Source organism: Amblyomma maculatum, chromosome 7, assembly GCF_055883805.1.
Source record: "Amblyomma maculatum isolate TAMU_Amacu chromosome 7, ASM5588380v1, whole genome shotgun sequence".
NCBI classification, from domain to species: domain Eukaryota; kingdom Metazoa; phylum Arthropoda; class Arachnida; order Ixodida; family Ixodidae; genus Amblyomma; species Amblyomma maculatum.
The window spans coordinates 64,687,483-64,707,748 of NC_139350.1; the positions used below are offsets into that span (position 1 = coordinate 64,687,483).

At 45.2% G+C, this 20,266-nt stretch overlaps 1 protein-coding gene and 1 pseudogene across 3 annotated transcripts in view; one reads left to right on the plus strand and one right to left on the minus strand.

Moving 5' to 3' along the window:
- Positions 1-10,707, minus strand: part of LOC146183562 (uncharacterized) — a 196,957-nt gene extending 186,250 nt beyond the window's left edge. For all 3 annotated transcript variants that reach the window (XM_084609149.1, XM_084609148.1, XM_084609146.1), the window contains exon 1: positions 10,568-10,707. In XM_084609149.1, coding sequence (XP_084465275.1) covers positions 10,568-10,576 — 9 coding nt within the window. In that variant the 5' untranslated portion in view covers positions 10,577-10,707. The remainder of the gene's footprint in view (positions 1-10,567) is intronic.
- LOC146183565 (uncharacterized) lies at positions 58-768 on the plus strand (annotated as a pseudogene).
- Positions 10,708-20,266: the final 9,559 nt, after the last annotated feature.

The following is a 20,266-nucleotide window of genomic DNA, read 5'->3' on the forward strand; positions in this document are numbered from 1 at the left end:
GTCTATGGTTTCATTCAGACTGACAAGAAAGACTGCACCAACCACGTTCACAAGTGAATGGGGACTGCTCTTAGAAACCTTGTTGAAAAAAAGAAGGGTCAGAACGAGTCTCTTGGTGGAAGAGGTAAACTGACGCAGGACAAGATTAAGAAGACCATAAACTACTATGGTTATGCCCCAAGGAGCAATAGAAATGATGTGCCAGGCATGAAAAAAGCAGTGGAAACTATACTGTTGCACATGACTTCCACTGACGATGCCCTAAACCACTCCGAGTGCCCTGAGGGTGCTGACTCTTGGTGCAAGTTCAACAGAGCATTGGCTAATGGTGAGCTTCCACCTCCACACAAGGGTGCTCTCCCAGCTTCTGTTGGGGCTGCTCTGGAGCCAGTGTTTGCAAGGCTCAGTAATGAGAACCTGCTGGCAAGATGCAGTGAAGGCAAGACGCAGAATGCAAGCGAGAGCCTGCACTCTGTCATCTGGACGCAAGCCTCCAAGAATTGAAACGCTTCACTGGAAAGTGTGAAGCGGGCTGCTGCACAGGCTGTTGCCATTTATAATCAAGGGAGGAGGGCAACCAGTGAATCGATTGCTGCAAGTCTGGGCTTTGCTGCTGGTGGCTGCCTTGTATGCCGAAGCATAGAGAAAGATGCTCTGCGTTCATGCAAGGCAAATCAAGCTCATTAGAAAAGCACTAATACAGTAGATGCTCTTACAAGGCGGCACAAAACGAAAGCATCTCAAGACTACAGTCCAGGGCTGCTTTGAAGGCGCTCTGCAGTTACCCAGAAATCCATGCGAGCGGCCAGCTGCTTCACCGTCACACCCAAAGGTCCTTTTTAGGACCACTCAACTATTTGCCATGGTGGAGCTCTGTTCTCCTTGGCTCCCGACCACACTCTTGTCTAAAAGAAAGTATACCCATTCTTCTAAAAAAAATTTAAAATGTCATCATGCTTACACCTTCGACATTAAAAACAAAAATGTTTGCTTGGATGGATTAAGACACTTTTTGTCGTTTTGTAGAGAAAGAGGTAGGGAACATTTAAATATAATCCGCTGTTGAAGATTCCTCCCAGAATTTTCTGCAATCAGTGTTAAAACTTCAAATGTGATTTCCTCAGTTTCATATTTTTGTCAACATGACTAACCTTACGGAACTTTTCATCACATTTTTGTGGTTCAATTTTAATCTATCTTATATTGTTGAGTTCAGGACGAATTGTACTATGGAGCTATACTATATTTATATTGCTAAATTGGACATTCCGAATATTGTGAACAATAATGTCAGCTAATTATATTTTGGAATTATGGGGCAGCGACATATTTGAAAATTTGTATGCGATGAGGTACCTCAATGGCAATATAAATAGCATAGCTTCATATGGCAGATCTCCAGCTACAACAGCATTTTAATCGAAGTCAAATAATACTGAGGGAAAGTGCCTTAATTACCCGTAAGAAATTACCTTATTAGCTAAAACAGACGCTTGGGCAAGTTGGTAATCCATTGAGGGTGAACAGCGCAAAAAAGACGAGGACGAACGAAGTACACAAACGAGGCTTCATATATTTTCTTATAGGATGAGAACCGAGATATAGTGAAACTAATTACATTTTTGAAAACAGGAGGATGAAATACATATACATACCAAATTTCATTAAGATATCTCTAATAATAAACTTTTTCATTTTAATACCAGTATCTTCCCTTAAGTAAATACTAGCTGCTGTCGAGAAAGCCATCTCTTTTAACACTGTGTCATCAAACATGAAAAACTAATGAGTGCGTTGGCTTGCTCGTACAGCTGATAAAGCTCCTCTTGACAGCCGTTTTATGAGACAGCTCTTAGAGCAGCCGCAAATCGTTTCCTGCAATTAATTGCCAAGTGTCCAAGAAAGCACACTCTACGTATATACAAGGAAGGTTGTGTGCATCAGTTTAGTATGGCCAATCTGCATTCACTTTCACTTATTCACAGGGGTTATTTATGCTGCAGTTGACGAGGTGATGAGTATATCTGCAAAATCATTCATTTGTTTTATTGATATCCTTTTCCTAATGTGCAATGTTTACTTCACTTTTACTTCAGTATATATCACATGTATGGACTAAACTTGATTGTGGCAAGACATAATGAAAGGCCACCAGGAACTTGAGTTCAAAAGATGAGCTCATCTAAGTTGCATTTTGAGCATAGATAAGCTGTTGATTTAAATCTTTTTTGAGTTAATTCAATGACCCCTTGATTGTTTGATTAATATAGTAATTAAGCTAATTCTGGATCTGATGTATGTATGTATATGCATGTATAACTACCTTCACTGCTCCTTTGGTAATTGGCGAGGTGTGATACGCATGCGGGCACTTGACCAAATCAGCACCCTGAAGCGGGCTTTGTCCCTGGCGAATTACAGTTTATTTGAGAATACATTACCCTAGACTGATTCCTCTTCCACCCCCTTTTCCCGCTCCCTCGTATATGCCTCGCACGAGCCGCGGAGGTGGAGGCTGCCGCCGCAGTCGTACATGGCTTCAAATAATTCTAATTTACTGTGAACACTTTCAAGGTGCTTTCCCTTACATCAATTCATCTGGTTTTCGGATCATCACGCAAAGACTGCACGTAACGAAAAATCACAGGCATTTTAAAATTTCGCTATAACCAGGTTTAACAGCACTGTACTGAAGGACAGGCATGTACTCCATTACCAAGGTTTGCCAGAGAGGCGAGAACTAAGAGTAGGTTTACTTGTCAATAAGGATATAGATGGTAATATAGAGGAATTTTATAGCATTAATGAGAGGGCGGCAGGCATCATAATTAGGTTTGATAAGCAATATAAACTGAAGGTTGTGCAGGCCTACGCACCTACATGTAGTCATCATGACCAGGCAGTGAAGAATCGGCAGTACAGAAAAGGAACATGCAATATACTGTACTAACGGGCGAATTCAATTCCAAGGTATCGTAAAAGCCAGCAGGAGACCAGGCAGTGGGTGACTATGGCATTGGTTCTAAGAATAGCAGGGGGGAGTTATTATACTCGAGGACACCCTTTCTTGGCAATGAAGCCAAAGCTACAGAGCCAAAACGCACCATCTTCCTCCGCAGCTGAATATAGTCCGTAGTTACATGAGTAGTTTCTGCAAAAACAAATTGAAATCATAGCGCTAGTTATTTACGGTGTATTTTTATAACAGAATTTTTCGAAATGAAGCTGTTATGCCTAAAACACTTGTCTTAGTTCCATCAGGTTTTCTTCTGCGATGTCTGTCGCAGGTTTTAGAGACGCCTAGACTTTGCAGACAAAATGGCGACTGCCGCCTGTTCGCGTCGTTCCGGTTCTGGTTCGTTCACTCCGCAACGACTTGAAGCGTTTTCACCAGACAAGATTTGAGTCAAGTTCAAGAGACGCTGGCTGTCGAAGCAAACGAAAGAAATGATCTGCAACGTCTATGCAGGCCGAAAGCTGCGCGGTCGAACTACATGGCGGAGCGACACGTTTAAAAGCCCCGCCTCCCTACCTTTGCGCCCATTGCCAAGAAAAGGTGTCCCCGAGTATAGTTGAGTTTGCAGAGCGCAATATCTTCTTCAGCAAGCAAAAGAACCGGAAGTGGATATGAAAAAGCCCCAATAGGGAGACTAAAAATGAAATTGGCATCATACTGTGTTCTAACCCCACCATTATATAGGATGTAGAGGTAATTGGGAAAGTGCGATGCAGCGACCACCGGATGGCAAGATCTCGAATTAGTCTAAATCTGAAGAGGGAATGAACCAGATTAGTAAAATTTGAAGTCCATAAACGAATTAACGGTGAGGGGGAGGGCAGAAGAATTCAGGATCTCGCTACAGAATACTGTATTTACTTGCATAATGCTTGCGTTTTTTTCGCGGAAAATTGATGCTAAGTTGGGGGTGTGATAATTATGCAGGGAAAATTTGCGAGCACATGTTTTGCAACGCTAAAAGCAAATTTAAATAGGTGCGAATTGGGATTCTTAGGGCAGCTATTGTAAATATAACTAAAACATTACTTTGAAGAACTTACTATCATCATAAAAGTACAGGGTCGCAAAAAGCACAAATTACTAAAGCACTTTATTTACTGCACGCAGCCTCATCATCACTCCCCGTGTTCCGTGGTACAATGCTCACAGCAGACCTTACAGTTCTACTCTTGATCAGAGACTTGATCCAAGCCCGTATCGGCACTGCAATCGCTATCTCCAGTATCGCACTACGCTGAACTCGTTGACGTCGAAGTGCCTGCTGGCAGCGCGGTTGCTATGCAGTAGCCTGTACTCGACAGCTTTCAGCTTAATAGGAGCTGTATAACGCGTACCGCCCCACCGCGATGCAGCACCAAGAACAGAGTAGACAGTAGAATAAAGCAAGTAACATGGACAGAACGAAAGAACAATGACAACGATACGTGGAGACACCTTGCAAAATGGCAACGATTACGAGCATCATGGAAAAATTAAAAAAGACAAGCATAACTGATGATGATGATCTACCCGAGCGTCCTATCGCCACCTGGTAGCGCATGCACACAACGAGCCAGCTAGGTTCAGTAGTGCTCCAAAGATGGCGCTTGTTACTACTAGCAGACGACTCACGGTGGTAATACTGGTGGTGCGATGATTATGCGAGCAAAAAAAACTTATTTTGACGCCTGATGTAGGGGGTGAGCGCATTACACAAGTGCGAGCAATATGAGCATAAATACGGTAGATATTTAGATCTAACGAAGATGATAACATTAGCCTAGAAGCAATGAGCAATAATTTCAGAGATATCATTACTGAGTGCACTGTTAGAAGTAGGCAGCAGGGTAGTTAGAGAGGATATTGGTAAGCTGTCTAAGGAGACGAGAGATTTGATTAAGAAACGCCAAAGTATAAAAGCTTCAAATCCAAAAGACCAGATGGAATTGGCAGAGATATCAAAGCTAATCAATAAGCGCTAAGGAAGTATAACATGGAGAAAATTGAGCCTGCTGTAATGAACAGCAGAAGCCTTAAAGCGATGAAGAAATTGGGCATGGGCTAAAATATATGTATGCGCTAAGGGACAAGGCAGGGAAAATCATTCAGAATATGTACAAGATAGTCAAAGTAGCCAAAGGCTTCTATACTGAACTGTACAGTAACCAAAATAGTCAGGACTATAATGAGATTGGCAGCACGGAAAAGCAGTCAGTCGTTCCGCCAGTGACTAAGGACGAGGTTAAGAAAGCTTTAGAAACTATGAAAAGGGGGAAAGCAGCTGGAGAGCATCAGGTAACTGCAGATTTGTTGAAGGACAGGGGAGATATCATGCAAGGAAAACTGGCCACCCTGTATACGCAATGCCTGGTGTCAACGACAATACCGGAATCATGAAAGGATGCTAACATATCTTAATTCATAACAAAAACGACCATTATGGATTTAAAAAATTACAGACCAATTAGGTACTGTCTAAGTGTTTACTAAGGTAATCGCTAATAGAATCAGAACAACCTTAGACTTCAATCAAGCAAAAGATCAGGCAGGTATTCGGAAAGGGTACTCAACTACCGATCATATCCATACTATAAACAAGGTGCTCTGAATATAGCCAACTCTTATACATAGCATTCATTGATTCATCATCAGCATCATCGTCATTATCAGCCTGACTATACCCCCTGCAGGGCGAAGGCCTCTCCCATTTTCTCCAATTAACCTGGTTCTGTGCTAGCTGCATCCACTTGACCCCTGCAAACTTCTTAACCTCATCCGCCCACCTAACTTTCTGCCACCCCTTCTACGCTTTCCTTCCCTTGGAATCCAGTTTGTTACCCGAAGCGACCATCGGCTATCCTCTCTTCGCACTACATGTCCTGCCCATGCCCATTTCTTCTTGATTTCCACTACAATGTGAGTAGCTTGAGTTATTTCTCTGACCCAACATGCACGCTTCTTATCTCTTAATGCTACCCCTACCATTTTTCATTCCATAGCCCTCTGCGTTGTCCTCAACTTAAGTAGAACCCTCTTGGTTAGCCTCAACGTTTCAGCCCCATAGGTGAGGACAGGTAAGATGCAACTGTTGTATGCTTTCCTCTTGAGCGATACCGGTAAGTTGGTAGTCATAATATGCGAGTGCTTGCCAAATGCGCTCTATCCCAATCTTATTCTTCTTGTTATTTTCTTTTCATGGTCCGGATCTGCGGTTACTACCTGTCCTAAGTAGAAATATTCGCCTAATACTTCCAGTACTTCGTTACCTAATGTAAACTGCTGTTCCTTCCCGAGGCTGTTGAACATTACCTTAGTCTTTTGCATATTGATTTTCAAGCCTACCTTCGTACTTTTCATGTCTAGGTCACTAATCATTATTTGCAGTTCATCCTCCGAGTTGCTCAGCAAGGCAATGTCATCAGCAAATCGCAGATACAGAGGTATTCTCCATCTACCCTTATGCCTAACTGCTCCCATTCCAAGTTTCTGCATACTTCCTCTAAGCAAGCTGTGAATAGTACTGGGGAGATTGTGTCTCCTTGCCTAACACCTTTCTTTATGGTAATTTTGTTACTTTATGCATAACTATGGTTGCTGTGCAGCCACTATATATATCTTCCAGGACTTTTACATACGAATCGTCTACCCCCCGATTTCGCAAGGCCTGCATCACCGCTGGGGTTTCAACTGAGTCAAATGCTTTTTCTTAATCAATGAATGCTATGTATAAGGGCTGGTTATATTTAGAGCATTTTTCTATCACCTGATTGATCGTATATGGATATGATCGATAGTAGAGTACAGTTTCCAAAAGCCTGCTTGATCCTTTGCTTGATTGAAGTCTAAGCATTCATTGATTACGAAAAAGCATTTGACTCAGTAGAAACCTCGGCAGTCCTGAAGGTATTGCAAAATCAGGGTGTAGACAAGCTATATGTGAAAGTACTGGAAGACATATACAGTACAACCTCGATGATTCGAACTCGGTTATTTCGAAATCCCGGATAATTTGAAGGTTTTCTGCGGTCCCGTATTTTCCAATGTAAATTTGGCTGGATAATTCGAACAGGCGGCCTGCGCCAGCCCGGTTAATTCGAAAATTTGGACTGCTATGCGGCAATGCCTGATCCATGTTTCGCCGCAAACCCGGCGAAACGACGGCCCTACAGAGCCGCGAGGCAAAGCCACATAGTAATGGTGATGATTTATAGGCGAAGCGCCCCAGCCGGAGCACTCTCTGCACAAAAATCGGTCCACAGTGCGCCTCGCGCACCGCCGAAACACGCGCCTGCAGAGGAGAAGACGTGCTTCACTGCAACACGGCGGGCATACCAGTTTTTATCACGTGACCTCGCCCCCACTCCATCCCTTGGAGTGCTTCGCCCACTCTTCCCCCGTGCCTCCGACGCTGCAAGTACGCCACCACCACGCCGGTCTCGCCTGCGCCATTTCTTTGTGTTGTGCGCTGTGGTTAGGGGTCGGCTACTGTGCCGTTTTTTTGGGCGGGACTGTGCAGAAGTGCTAGCTTTGTGACCGTAGCAGCGCAGAAATGCCATGTACAAGACTTTAACGCTGCAGCAGAAGTTCTGCTTGATCCAGGAAGCAGGCAAGAGCGCTTGTTCGAAGACCGAGTTGGCCAAAAGGCATGGCGTGCCCCTCTCGACGTTGTCCACAATATTGAGCAACAAGTCAAAAATACTAGAGGCTTACGGCAAGACCTATTCTTCGAAGCGGTCACGAGTGCGGGCTCCCACGTATCAAGATGTGGAAGCTGCTCTGCTTCGCTGGCTGCAGAAAGCAAACGCTGCCCACCTTCCCGTCAATGGAACGCTACTGCGGGAGAAGGCCGACCTAGCTCTACAACTTGGGCACGAAAAATTTAAGTGCAGCAATGGATGGTTTTGCCGTTTTATAGAACGCAATAATTTAACCTTTCTCACCGCCTGTGGTGAGAGCGGCAGCACTAACGAGAGCGTTGTCGAGGATTGGAGAAACCACACATTGGCGCCGCTGCTTAGCGAGTACGGTGCAGACGACGTTTACAACCTTGACGAGACTGCAAACCAGCATCTCCGATTACTTTCAGTAGTAATTCAAAATATGCCGAATAAAGGTAACACGTTCCTGCAACAAATTTTTTTGCCTAAGTCTTATTTCTTGGTGTGTTCGGTTAATTCGAAAACCCGCTTAATTCGAAGATTTCTCGCGGTCTCGATGACTTCGAATTAACGAGGTTGTACTGTATAGTGGCTGCAAAGCAACCATAGTTCTGCATCAAGGAAGTCACAAAATTGCTATAAAGAAAGCTGTTGGGCAAGGAGACACAATCACACCAGTACTGCTCACAGCTTGCTTAAAGGAAGTACGACTTAGAATTGGAGCAGTTAGGGATAAGGGTAGAAGGAGAATACCTCAGTAAACTGCAATTCATTGATGACATTGCCTTGCTAAGTAACTCAGGGGACGAGCTGCAAAGAATGATTAATGACCTACACAAGAAAAGCAGCAAAGTAGGCTTAAAAATCAATATGCAAAAGAATAAGGTAATGTTTAACAGGGGGCGGCAGAAAGTTAGGTGGGCGGATGAGATTAAGAAGTTCGCAGGGGTCAAGTGGATGCAGCTAGCACAGAACCGGGTTAAGTGGAGAAATATGGGAGAGGCCTTCGCCCTGCAGTGGGTATAATCAGGCTGATGATGATGAATGTTTAACAGCCTAAGGGAACGGCAGTTTATGTCAGGTAGCGAAGCACCACAAGTAGTAGGCGAATATGTCTATTAGGGCAGGTAGTAACCGCAGATCCGGACCACCAAATGGAAGTAAGGAGAAGATTGGGATGATGTGCATTTGGCACTCGCAGTTCATGACTAGCAGCTTACCGGGGCACAGTTTTGTCAGTGGTACCCGCGTTCTGACTGCCAGTGTTGCCAGACTAATCAGCACCTGTTGCTAGACCCGACACGGTGCAATCCGCTGCTGATCAGTGTTGCCAGAGAATTTCTTTTTCTTTCATCGTCGTCTCTTTCCTCTACTCTTCCCACTCGAGGTCCGCCACGGCGCTCTCGCCCGCGGGGATACGTGTTGCTTGGAGCAACCGTCGCCTCTAACGGGGTACACGTCGCCAGCGTTCAAATGCGCTGTAGCAATCAGCACTCGTGTGTTTCGTCCTGGAGTTATTTCATCCGCAAAGTAATTGTTCTTTCATCGACCCAGCATCTTCCACCTCTAGGAAACGAAGCAAACAGCCCAATGCTGTGTATATTAGGCATCTTACCTGTACTCGCCTATGGGGCTGAAACGTGGAGGCTAACCAAGAGGGTTCTACTTAAGTTGAGGACAACTCAGAGGGCTATGGAACGAAAAATGGTAGGAGTAACATTAAGAGATAGGAAGCGTGCAGAGTAGGTCAGAGAAATAACTCAAGTTACTGACATTCAGTGAAAATTAAGAAGAAGAAATGGGCATGGGCAGAACATGTAGTGCGAAGAGAGGATAACTGATGGTTGATAGTCAGTCATATATCCACGCTTATTAAAAAGCAAATCACGAGCTTTTTCTGAACGCTCTTCTTTTGTTTCATGATATCAGAAAAGCGACTGCTTTTCTTGATGCATTTGTATGCGCTACCCCGTTATATATGCATGGGCCGCGATATATTAAATGCATGGCATGAATACCTGCACGAGGGGCAATGCCGGACGCTATGCCGTGGTTTTGAGCCGTCTGCCGGCCATTAACCGGCGTCGGGAAGCAACCGGACGGCGTACGGTCTTTCGTCAGCAAAATAGCTACGGCAGACGAGCGGCCGACCATTCAGTAACGCTGGCAGGTGGTCGGTCACGTCGGGCAGAAGTTGGGCTGCAGTCGATTGGCGAAAATCGGCCGACGTTAGGTCAGTGTCAATCCCTGACGCCGGCCCTCAATCGGGTGCCGAAGATTGGCCGGTCACTTCTTGGTCGGCCCTACCTTTTACCCTACACTTATTTTTGCTTGGGTACGTAGACACCAGGCCACCAATTACCGCGGGTCGTCGCGCGAGCCTAGGCACCGATCAGTTGTTACCAAGCGCACAGTGGAACACCGCAGCGCGCGCTCAACCTCTGCAGGGAGGTGAGCGACTAACTGCAATGACATATGCCTCAAAGTTTACAAAGGAGACGCTTATTGAATGTCATCCTATAGCGATACACATGCACTGTTACCGCGTGCCAGGAGCGTGCGATGAGCAAGGCTCCGCTGCACGAAGTGACGAGCGATCACTAAAAGGCTTCCTTGAGAGGATGGGCTATCAACACAAGGTAATCTTCTTAAAGCAGCGCGAAAACACAATACTAAAAGGAACAGGAGACGACACAAGTCTCCTGTACCTTTTAGTATTGTGTTTTCGCGCTGCTTTAAGATGAATCCAATCCAACTCGCCCAGTTTTCGACACAAGGTAAGCCTCTCGGGGATCGCTGGACCCCGATCGACAGGCTCGACCTGCGCTCTCAGGTACGACCCGGAACGGACGAGCTCAAGTACACATCATTTTACGCGGACAAAGGCGACAAGACACAGTAGCGTTCTCACCTTGCGCATGTCTCTCTAGTCTCTCTCGAGTCACGCGCGGCAGTCGAAGTAACGCTGTCACATGTTCCCGCCAAAAGGAAAAGGCACGAATACGGAAACCGGAAACTTCCTACGCATGTGTGACAAAGGCGCAACTAGCGCCCTCCTACAGGCGATTTCATGGAGGAAGGGAAGAACTTAGGAGACGCGCCCCTCCTGCCTCTCCTAAGCAGTTTCCTTCCTCCATGGGCGATTTGGTTTTAGTTGGATTTTGGCCAAATTTGCCAAATAGCCAGTGGCTAGTGGCTATTTCAACGTACGGAAGTAACTGGAGTATGGTGGCCACGGAGCCGGTGGCTCATGTGAATTACCCATCCGAGAGGAGGTCGTGCCGTAGGCGTAGGTGAATGACGTCGTTGGTTTAATGGCGGGTTGTTGAATCTTTTGCTACTCCGTGCTACCCTATCCGTGCTGCCAGGTGCTGATGGGACCGTATCAACCGCACCGTAGGCTGAGCGATCTGTCGTCGACGCGATCGTGTTGCATCTCTGCCGTGGCCTGCACGTCTTTGCAGCGCATTTTTCGATTTTAGCATTGTGTATAGTTATTGCAGCGCTTTATTTCAAGCCCACATGGCGGTTTTGTGCTGGCGCTCTTCGTATTTGTAGTTCGTATTTACTTCCGTAGTCAACGGTCACTCTGGCCATGATCACGGACATTCGTTCGCGAGTTCTCCCCTATATGGCCTCGGTGGACCTTCGTTGCGGCAGTTCCTAGCTCGGCAGCTCAGGACCGTCGCCGAAAGCAGACCTACTGGACAGGATATTCAAGTGCAGATACACAGTTACGGACACCCTGTGCTCCACCCGCCACCCGCACAGTGGGCGTGCAGCGACTGTTCGAGACTGCAAAAACGTGTACGTACGTTGTCGTTGGAACGCTGACACTTTCTCTGCGTCTACCGTGCAAGATTCTCATGTTGGTGACAGTGAGCTGGGACGCGGAATGAGTTCCACAATGTAGATACCACGCTTAATTGACAACAGGACAAACACAGACAAATATATTGGTTCGACGGCAATTTGCTTACATTTTGCTGCTTGCCAGTGCCCAATTCGTTTGACTGTATTTGTGCCGCTTATTTATTGCTTAAGTCCCGAGTTTCAACGATGTACCATTTCCACAGGCGAGAGAATGTTGCTTTGCTGCCCAGAAGGCTAGCAGCCAGACCTTTTTGTTGTTAAAATAGACCAAAGAGAAGGTCCATTTATCCACCTTTATATGTTCGCTGCTGATGACAGTATTTTCTTGTGCTACTGGGCTATTCATTCCCACACAACAAAGTAATAAATTTTCGATTTCATATTAATGAATTCGTTTGTGCTGCACTCCCAGTCAATGTGCTAACTGGTGCTGCCTTACATTTTAAGAAGTTATAGGACACCTTGATTCTCAAGAATACCCTCAAGGTGTCCTATAACATCTTAAAACTTAAGGCAGCACCAGTTGGCACATTGGTGCTGCCTTGAGAAGAATAGCACCCCCCGCCGGAGTACCCGGGTTTGAACCCGACCTCGGCGGCTGCGTTTCGATGGAGGCGAAACGGAGTGGCGTTCGTGTGCAGTGCGATGTCAGTGCACGGTAAAGAACCCCAGGTGGTCGAAATTTCCGGAGGCCTCCACTACGGCATCTCTCATAACCTTAGTCGCTTTTAAACGTTAAACCCCACAAACCAAACCATCAAGAATAGCACCCTGCACCACCACGGACCCATAGCCCAGATCAAGCTGTGTGTTCCGTAAGCCGGTTAATTGTACCGGTTATGATTTTCGCTGAGGTCTTGGCTCCCCACCAAGGGGCCAGTGACTACCAATCTTCAACATCCAGGAGGTCAACTTGCATGCCTCTTTTTCTAAGAAGACAACATGTGGGGAACCTGACCCCTTGTGACAAATTCCTAATGGCTTCAGTCTCCACTGAATGTGCTGGAGGCGACTATGGACTCCTCCAAGTCAGTGATGACCACGAAGAGCCGTAAAGTAGGCATCCCAAAAAACTGCCTCCAGTCCAACTGTTGCATGAAAGACAGTATCTAAATTATAGCCTCTCGTTCCCTCTTTCCCACTTATTATCATGCCTACTGAGAGTATCATCGACTGGAACTGCAGAAGCTGTTGAATAACTTGGTTTATACATCTGAAATATAGAGCACCAGCTCAATATAACTTACAAGAAGCACATAAACTGACTTGCAGAAGCTTTGTGACGAATTCTACTGTATTCTACAAGGAAAAGCAGAGCTCACCCATCAGGTCGTACCCCAGAATTCCATTTCATGTTGAAATTTGTCTCTAGATACCAATCTGCCGGGGTGGTGGTAGAACGAGCCTTTATTTTTGCTCTATGTTTATATTTCACCGGATTATAGGCTGCACAGCACAGAGCTTGAAAACCTAATTGACCACCTCAGAGCCATCCTTGATATCCTAGAACAGACCTGTGAGGTGTACTAATAGAAAACGTGTTGTCCTCTGGATACTGCTTATTTAACAAGCAGTGGAAAACATACAATATATCCCACTACATATACAGAGTCGACCACACTTGTCTAGAGCATCCAAGCGGTGCTGTGTGAAGGAAGTAAAGTGAAATTATAAGCACAAAGTGGCTTGTTAGTTGGACATCCTGTTCAAACAGCGCTAGAAACATCATCATCATCAGCCTGACTATACCCATTGCAGGGCAAAGGCCTCTCCCATATTTCTCCACTTAACCCGGTTCTGTGCTAGCTGCATCCACTTGACCCCTGCGAACTTCTTAACCTCATCCGGCCACCAAACTTTCTGCCGCCCCCTGCTACGCTTTCCTTCCCTTGGAATCCAGTTTGTTACCCTCAGCGACCATCGGTTATCCTCTCTTCGCACTACATGTCCTGCCCATGTCCATTTCTTCTTCTTGATTTCCACTAGAATGTCGGTAACTTGAGTTATTTCTCTGACCCACTCTGCACGCTTTCTATCTCTTAATGTTACCCCTACCATTTTTCGTTCCATAGCCCTCTGGGTTGTCCTCAACTTGTCCGAAGACAAACACACATTGCACTGAATGTGTGTTTGTCTTTCTGTCAGTGTTTCTAGCGCTATTTTAACGTAAAAATTACACTCTTCTGGACTTCTAGAGCAGCTGCAAGGCCATGCGAACTGCACACCGCTTGAGCGCTCTAGACAATTGTGGTCATCTATGCACAGCAACAGACCTTGTCATTGCCTGTCCATCTCTCTTTGCTACCACTGATTGGGTTATTAACCACTGAACTAGTGCAGATTATATCAATCCTTGGTCACACTCCATAACATGAAAGGTTCATGGAAATAGATTACAGAGACATCAGGTAAAGCGCAAAACAAATGACTCTGGTTTCCAGTGAAACAGCCTTCACAAAAAAGTGCAACTGCTGTTAAGTGAGGCATATTCCTCGAGGTTGGAAAATATGAGCTACTAATTGCTGTATGATATCAATTTAAGTCCTTGCAGAAAGAGTGCAGGTGCTACGAATTTTACACAGATCCTTAAAAGTTTTCTGGTCTTGTGTGCAGCATATGGGCCCCGGTTGTTCAAATCAAAAGCAATGAGCAAACACATACGCGTTTATTGCCCAATGTTATGGCATCCTATGAGCTGGAAGACTCTCGTCATAGAAAAGAAAATTTGTGTCTGTAACTTATACAGATGTGTGGCAACTGCCTTTATTCTCAGTGAAATGCCATAAGAATAAATCACAGTGGGAGAATATTTAGTTAGGGACACAGCACGGGCGATGCACTGGACGCAAGTTTCCAGAAGTACCAGCCAAGATCCTCCGAACCCAGCCGCTGATCGCAGCGTCAGTGCCTTTGCAGCAGTGACTCTTCGGCAGAATAAAAAAAAAAAAAAACATACATGAACGAGGCTATTGCGACAGCAACTAGCTGATATCGCACGGCGCGTTTCTGCCGCGTGAGCCGGTCGCGTGGCCAGAACCGTTTCTCGGTCGCCGCCAGAAGCATCACCGTAACTGTGTGAGCAAGGTCGGTGTGATTTGGCGTCAGTAGTGCAGTAATCTGCAGCTATGGGCTGCAATTGCTTTGTCGGAAATTGCAACAGTGGCTACGCAAGCTGCAAAGAAAAGGAGATTTTAATGTTCCTTCCGACCAGAAGCAGTTAAAGGACTGGGAAGAAACTGTTCCTCGTAAAGACTGTGCACTGAGTGTAACTGATACTGTTTGTAGCAGGCATTTTACGAAAGAAATGATGATTGAAAAAGGTACTTCGCTGAATATCGTGGTGAAATTTTGCTTGACGTTCCAAAAAGAACCGTCCTGGCAGAAGATGCCATACCTTGCATTTTCCCACCACCATACACGCGGAAGTGGAAGCCACCCATGAGCAGAAAGTCACTGCCAAAGCCCAGAAAAAAAGTGACGGAATGCAGAATTAACCACGAATGGTGATGGCTATCAAACATCGTAATATGATGCACACATCCTCTTCTCCAGTATGCGAAGTCCCAATTGTGGCTTGCGCGGAAAAGGAGTTCTTGTATGATGAGGATAAGTGTACAGACGCCGTACAAATGGACTGTCGTGAAGAAAGCCCTACCAGAAATCTCGACACAGCACCCCCAGCAAGGGCTCTACAGGGATAGAAACGCGCGCCAGCTCCACAGTCAATGATGTGCTAGTCTATTTAGATCCATCAATTGCTCAGCTGCCAACCGTTGCTTAGAACTACCACTGTGTGCATCAAAACTGCCTTCACAGCTACTGCTTCATGCAAGTTGGCTTGTCACCATCAGGACAGCCCGTTCCTTTGAAGACTCTGCTCGTTCAACAGGTGACAAAATCAACATTTTCTTTAAGCATTTTTGTATTAGGCTGCAAGCTGCAAACAGTAGTTCCCGATGCGTGCCAGCTACACTATCAAGAGGACTAGGAAGTTGTTAGCCAAGTCCTACAACATTTTCATGAACTGCACCTCTGTCCTGGTGGGCCATGTCATAAGAAGTATGCAGATGTATGCCTCGAGTGCGGCTACATTGACTCAAGCAATACTTGGAGGCATAACCGCTGCCCTTTAACTCAAGAAAAGAAAACGCCTTGCACATATTGTTGTAGGTTGGAGAACACGCTTCGAATTCACAAGGCAAGGAAAGAAAAGCGCGTCAAGCAGCGCAGTCAGGGTACCGCTTAGTCCTGCGAGGAGAAAGTCGATTGAAACGTTGAGGAAGCAGAGGATAGTTTCTTGCAAAACGAAGACACACCTCCTTAAGATTAAAAAGACTCTTCTGTTGGAGTTATCATCATGCCGAGAAAAATTGAGGGAGATTGACAAGGATGCAATGCTCAAAGCTTGTGAGAAGGCCACACTGTCCGCAGCGCAGCAAATGCTAGTGCGAGAATGCTTGTCGGCAGCACAACCAAAGTCGAGGAAAGGAAGGAAGTACACTGACAATTGGCTTCTATTGTGCCTCCTTCTCCACATTCGGACGCCATGTGGGTACAGGTTTCTCAGAGAGAGTGACGTGCTTCCGCTCCCATCTGTTAAAACCATTCGAAGGTTATCTTCGGCTTAGTTGACGACGGAACACACTAGAAACTAAGCACCGATTTGGCAGATAATGCGCTCGTCTTTATGTTTTGTCCGTTTACCGAGAACTATGCGCAGCTTGTCGCAGTTTTTGCATCCAAGAATGCCACCCGAGGCCCTGTGTTGTGTCAACTCCTCTTGCAGGCCATTGTGCTGATTGAAGACGCTGAAGCTATTATTGACGCCATTGGTTGCGATGGAGCCAGCACGAATCGCACCATGTGGAGGCTTCTAGGTGTTAGCGGTGGTATGAACAACTGTAGGAGCTTCTTCTAGCACCCAGCCGATGAGGAGAGGAAGGTGTACATGCTTTCAGATGTGCCCCACCTTTATAAATGCATTCGAAATAGGCTGCTCAACCAGAAATGCCATAGAGTGATGGGAAGGAAGTTAAATGGGCAGACTATGTTTGTGTACTGAAAGAAGATGAATTAAATCCAGGAGAACGCAAAGCCTGCCCTCAAATAACTCGCCACCACTTACACCCTTCCAACATGGACAAGATGCGCGTGAAGTATGCAACGCAAGTTTTTAGCGCATCCATGGCAGCTGGGTTGAAGTACTACAAAGAGCGAGGTGTTGCTAGCTTGCACAACTGTGAGAGCACCATTGAGTTCACAGTAAGACTTAACGATCCGTTTGACGCTCTAAATTGTCAGCACCCAGCAGAAGGAGTAAAAGATGGTGGCAGGGATATTTTAATTATGAAGGAAAGCCTGAAGTGGCTGAATAAACGGGAGCAGGAACTTGTGGATGGCCTTATAACTTCCGACATGTTTCTCACATGGCAGACCCCTGAAGGACTCGGAGTCACACTGTCGTCAGCTATTAATCTTTGCTACTTACTGCTGCGTGAATGCAAATTCAAATACGTTCTAACATCCAAGTTTAATCAAGATCCATTGCAAAGGTTTTTCAGTAAAGTCCGGCAGGCGGGGCGAGGGAACGACCATACTGACATGCCCACATTCCTACAGCTGTACAGATCGTTAAGCATATGCGCGCTTCTTAGCCCAGTGAAGTATGGGAATTGTGAGGCAAAAGAAGAAGCTCCGATCCTTGATATTGGCTCTCTCAAAAAAATGTTTTTTCAAGAAGAGAGAAGGATGTCCCTCAAAAACAACTTGAAACCATTCGTGCAAAACTGGATGGTCTAATCGATACAGTTGCATGGGAATGTGAGGATGTGCTACCCGATGAAAGCGAGACACCAGAAGCAGCGGAGTGTGCATTATACTATGTGTCAGGTTTTCTTAGTCGGAGGCTGCAGACAATGTTCTCATGCCTTGTATGCAGAGGCAGCCTAGCGGTACCATCAAGCGAAGTGCCAGAAGCTGCCTTCACGAATACAAAGTCAAGAGGAGGGTTGACCCACCCAAATTACAAATTGTTCTGCCTCCTGAAGACAGCGGAGGATTACTTCTCGAGGAATGCTGCTGACCCTGACATCTTCTGGAACACACTTAATCACGTCGTTGACAAGAATATTACATTTCCCTGCAATGAGCATAAACATGACGCTGTAGCCAGAATTCTTCGGTGCTACATTCTGATGAGATTGCATCAGTACTGCAGACAGAAAGCACGAAATGTTATAAAAGAAAGCAACAGCAAGAAGAAGCAGTCACAGCTCTTTAACTGATAGAACGCTTCACAGCCTCGTACCATCATGTCTTACGTGTCTTTATTATTTTATGTTCTAGATGTATGTCATCTTGTAGCTTAACTGTGCATATGAAGGACAGTTGAAAATAAAATTCTTTCACTAAGATGAAGTTTTTTTTCATCTCAGTGTTTGGCTGAATTTTGCTGAAACTGCAGCCCACCCAGCAGCAATGAAGAAAGTTCGAAAACTAAACAAGGAACCTTTTCGGATAGCATACATATTCATGGAAAACTTTTCATTGCGATAGGAAAACTTCGATGGTGGGCGTATTCAAGTATGGGAGAGTAAAACTTGACCTCAACTGTTGTCTTTTTAAGTGTAGGAAATATACTGTAAGAGCAGTGAGGTGAGTTACTGCATGTTTAGGTAAGTCAAGGCTAGTGAAACATGATAACGTAAATGTGATGCGCAGAAAAGTGAGGTATTAAAGAACACTACAGCAAAAAGTAGTTCATAAGTAAGTGTCTTCCTCTCATTTCAGTTCGCTGATTGCATAAGTGCCGAAGCGATGACCGGAATAATTTGTTTGCGTGTTGCTAATGAGAATTTGTCCCTAACAATGTAGAGCCAAAAAGGTTGAAGTTTAAATTTACGTTGCATTACCTTGACGTGATGAGAACGCCACCAGACCATTGAGACATGGTTATTCAATCTTAGGCAGTGGGGAAAAATAATTTTCTTACTCCAGTAGAATAAGGAAATAAAATTGTTGAAAGCATATTATATTTCAAAACTTTGCCACATTCGATGCGGCGAACGGGAGAAAATATAAAAACCTCGAAAGCATTTGTAACACATTAACGCAAAAAAAGATCAAACAGCGCCCTCTCCCCCCAACCTTTACCACTTATATATCAGAAATCCCTAACATGCAAACGACAGAGTGAACAATGCAATGAGCAAACAAACAAAAGTGCGAACGAGTGATTTGTAAGAGAACCGGAACAAATGCTGCAGTGATCTAAGGCAGCGGTATCTCAGAATTGTTTGCCTCAAGGAACCCCAACAGCCATTATTATGTGTCAAAAGAGTTCTCTCCGCTACACCGCACTCGCATATAATCGGGCAATGTGTGTGCATGGACCTTTCCTTTTATTTCTGCCGCTTAGTTCGCTTTCGTCAGCATGTGTTAATTTTTTCGTTTCCGCAGCATGTTTTTATGAAATGCCCACCTCCCACGTAAACTTGGACATTTAAACTAAAAGATTAGGCAGCAGAAGTTCTCCCCGACGCCGCCATCGAAACGCCTGCAAAAATGCTCGATGATAGCGCACGCGCTTCCCTACCTTGACTTAGCTTTAACTTGGCTGAGCGGTTGAGACGTTCAGTTGCAAGTGCACAATAGCACGAACTCCAAAATGCGCAACTAGTGCGCGCATCCTGCCCCCTTTACACATTTGTCAGGGTTGTAGACCTACAAGTAATGATGAAGCAAATTAGCACACTGTTGAGTTTTTCTGCTGGGCAGCTGGAGCCAATGCTCAGTCATCATGTTAACATGCAGTCGGCACACAGCATCTTGGCCAACGCTGACTGCGCAAAACAGACGAAATAGTTAGGATAAGAAGCGTTAACGCTCCAAAATATGTTTCAACGAGCTAGACACTGTGCTTAGTCCATAAGCGTAGCAAGAATTTGTACAGAGGAAGTGAGAGAGGGGGTAGTTCAGTGGAAGCCTGCGGAACACTGAATGGCATACTACAAGAAAAGCTGTGCAGCTCCAAAGTTTGTGGGCAATCAAATGTTGCCATTACAGATGCACATCCAGTAGGAACACTTCGCATGCATTTCCATTCACACGTCTGGAACACATTGAAGATGCAAGGTTTGTAAAAATGACACAATGCTATCACACGGCTAAACAAAATTGAGCATATTATCAGTCAAACAGGTTATATGTCAACCATAAACTCGCCACCACATTTTCTCCAGAGAATACAGTACAATAATTTACAGTTCAGCCACAATGAACGAGAGGAAAACTGAATCTTTGTGTGCCAATGACACACCTCCTGCTATGAAGTGTGCACACAATAGGGTTAAGGATCAGTTATCTTTCTTTCTTTATTCAATATTGCGAACCATGTACAGGTCCACGCAGGGTGGTAACATAGCAACAAAACAATGATAACAAAGGTAATAAACATCAAAGTGTGGAGAAAGGCAATAATGAATCATTCCAGTCTGTTACTGTGCGAGGAAAAAATGAAAACTTGAATAAATCAGTTCGTGTGAAATACGGCGTCAGCGAGTTAGGATGATGGTGGAGCGTATGCCTCGATGATAAACATGACAGATGTGGTGAAGGGTTAATAGCTAGGTCATGATTCCAAAGCGCGGAAAGAAATTGCAAGCGTAAATTTTTTCTTCGTTGTTCAAGACATCCAATATCATTAACCTGCAAAAATTTAGAGGGTCAGTCATACGGA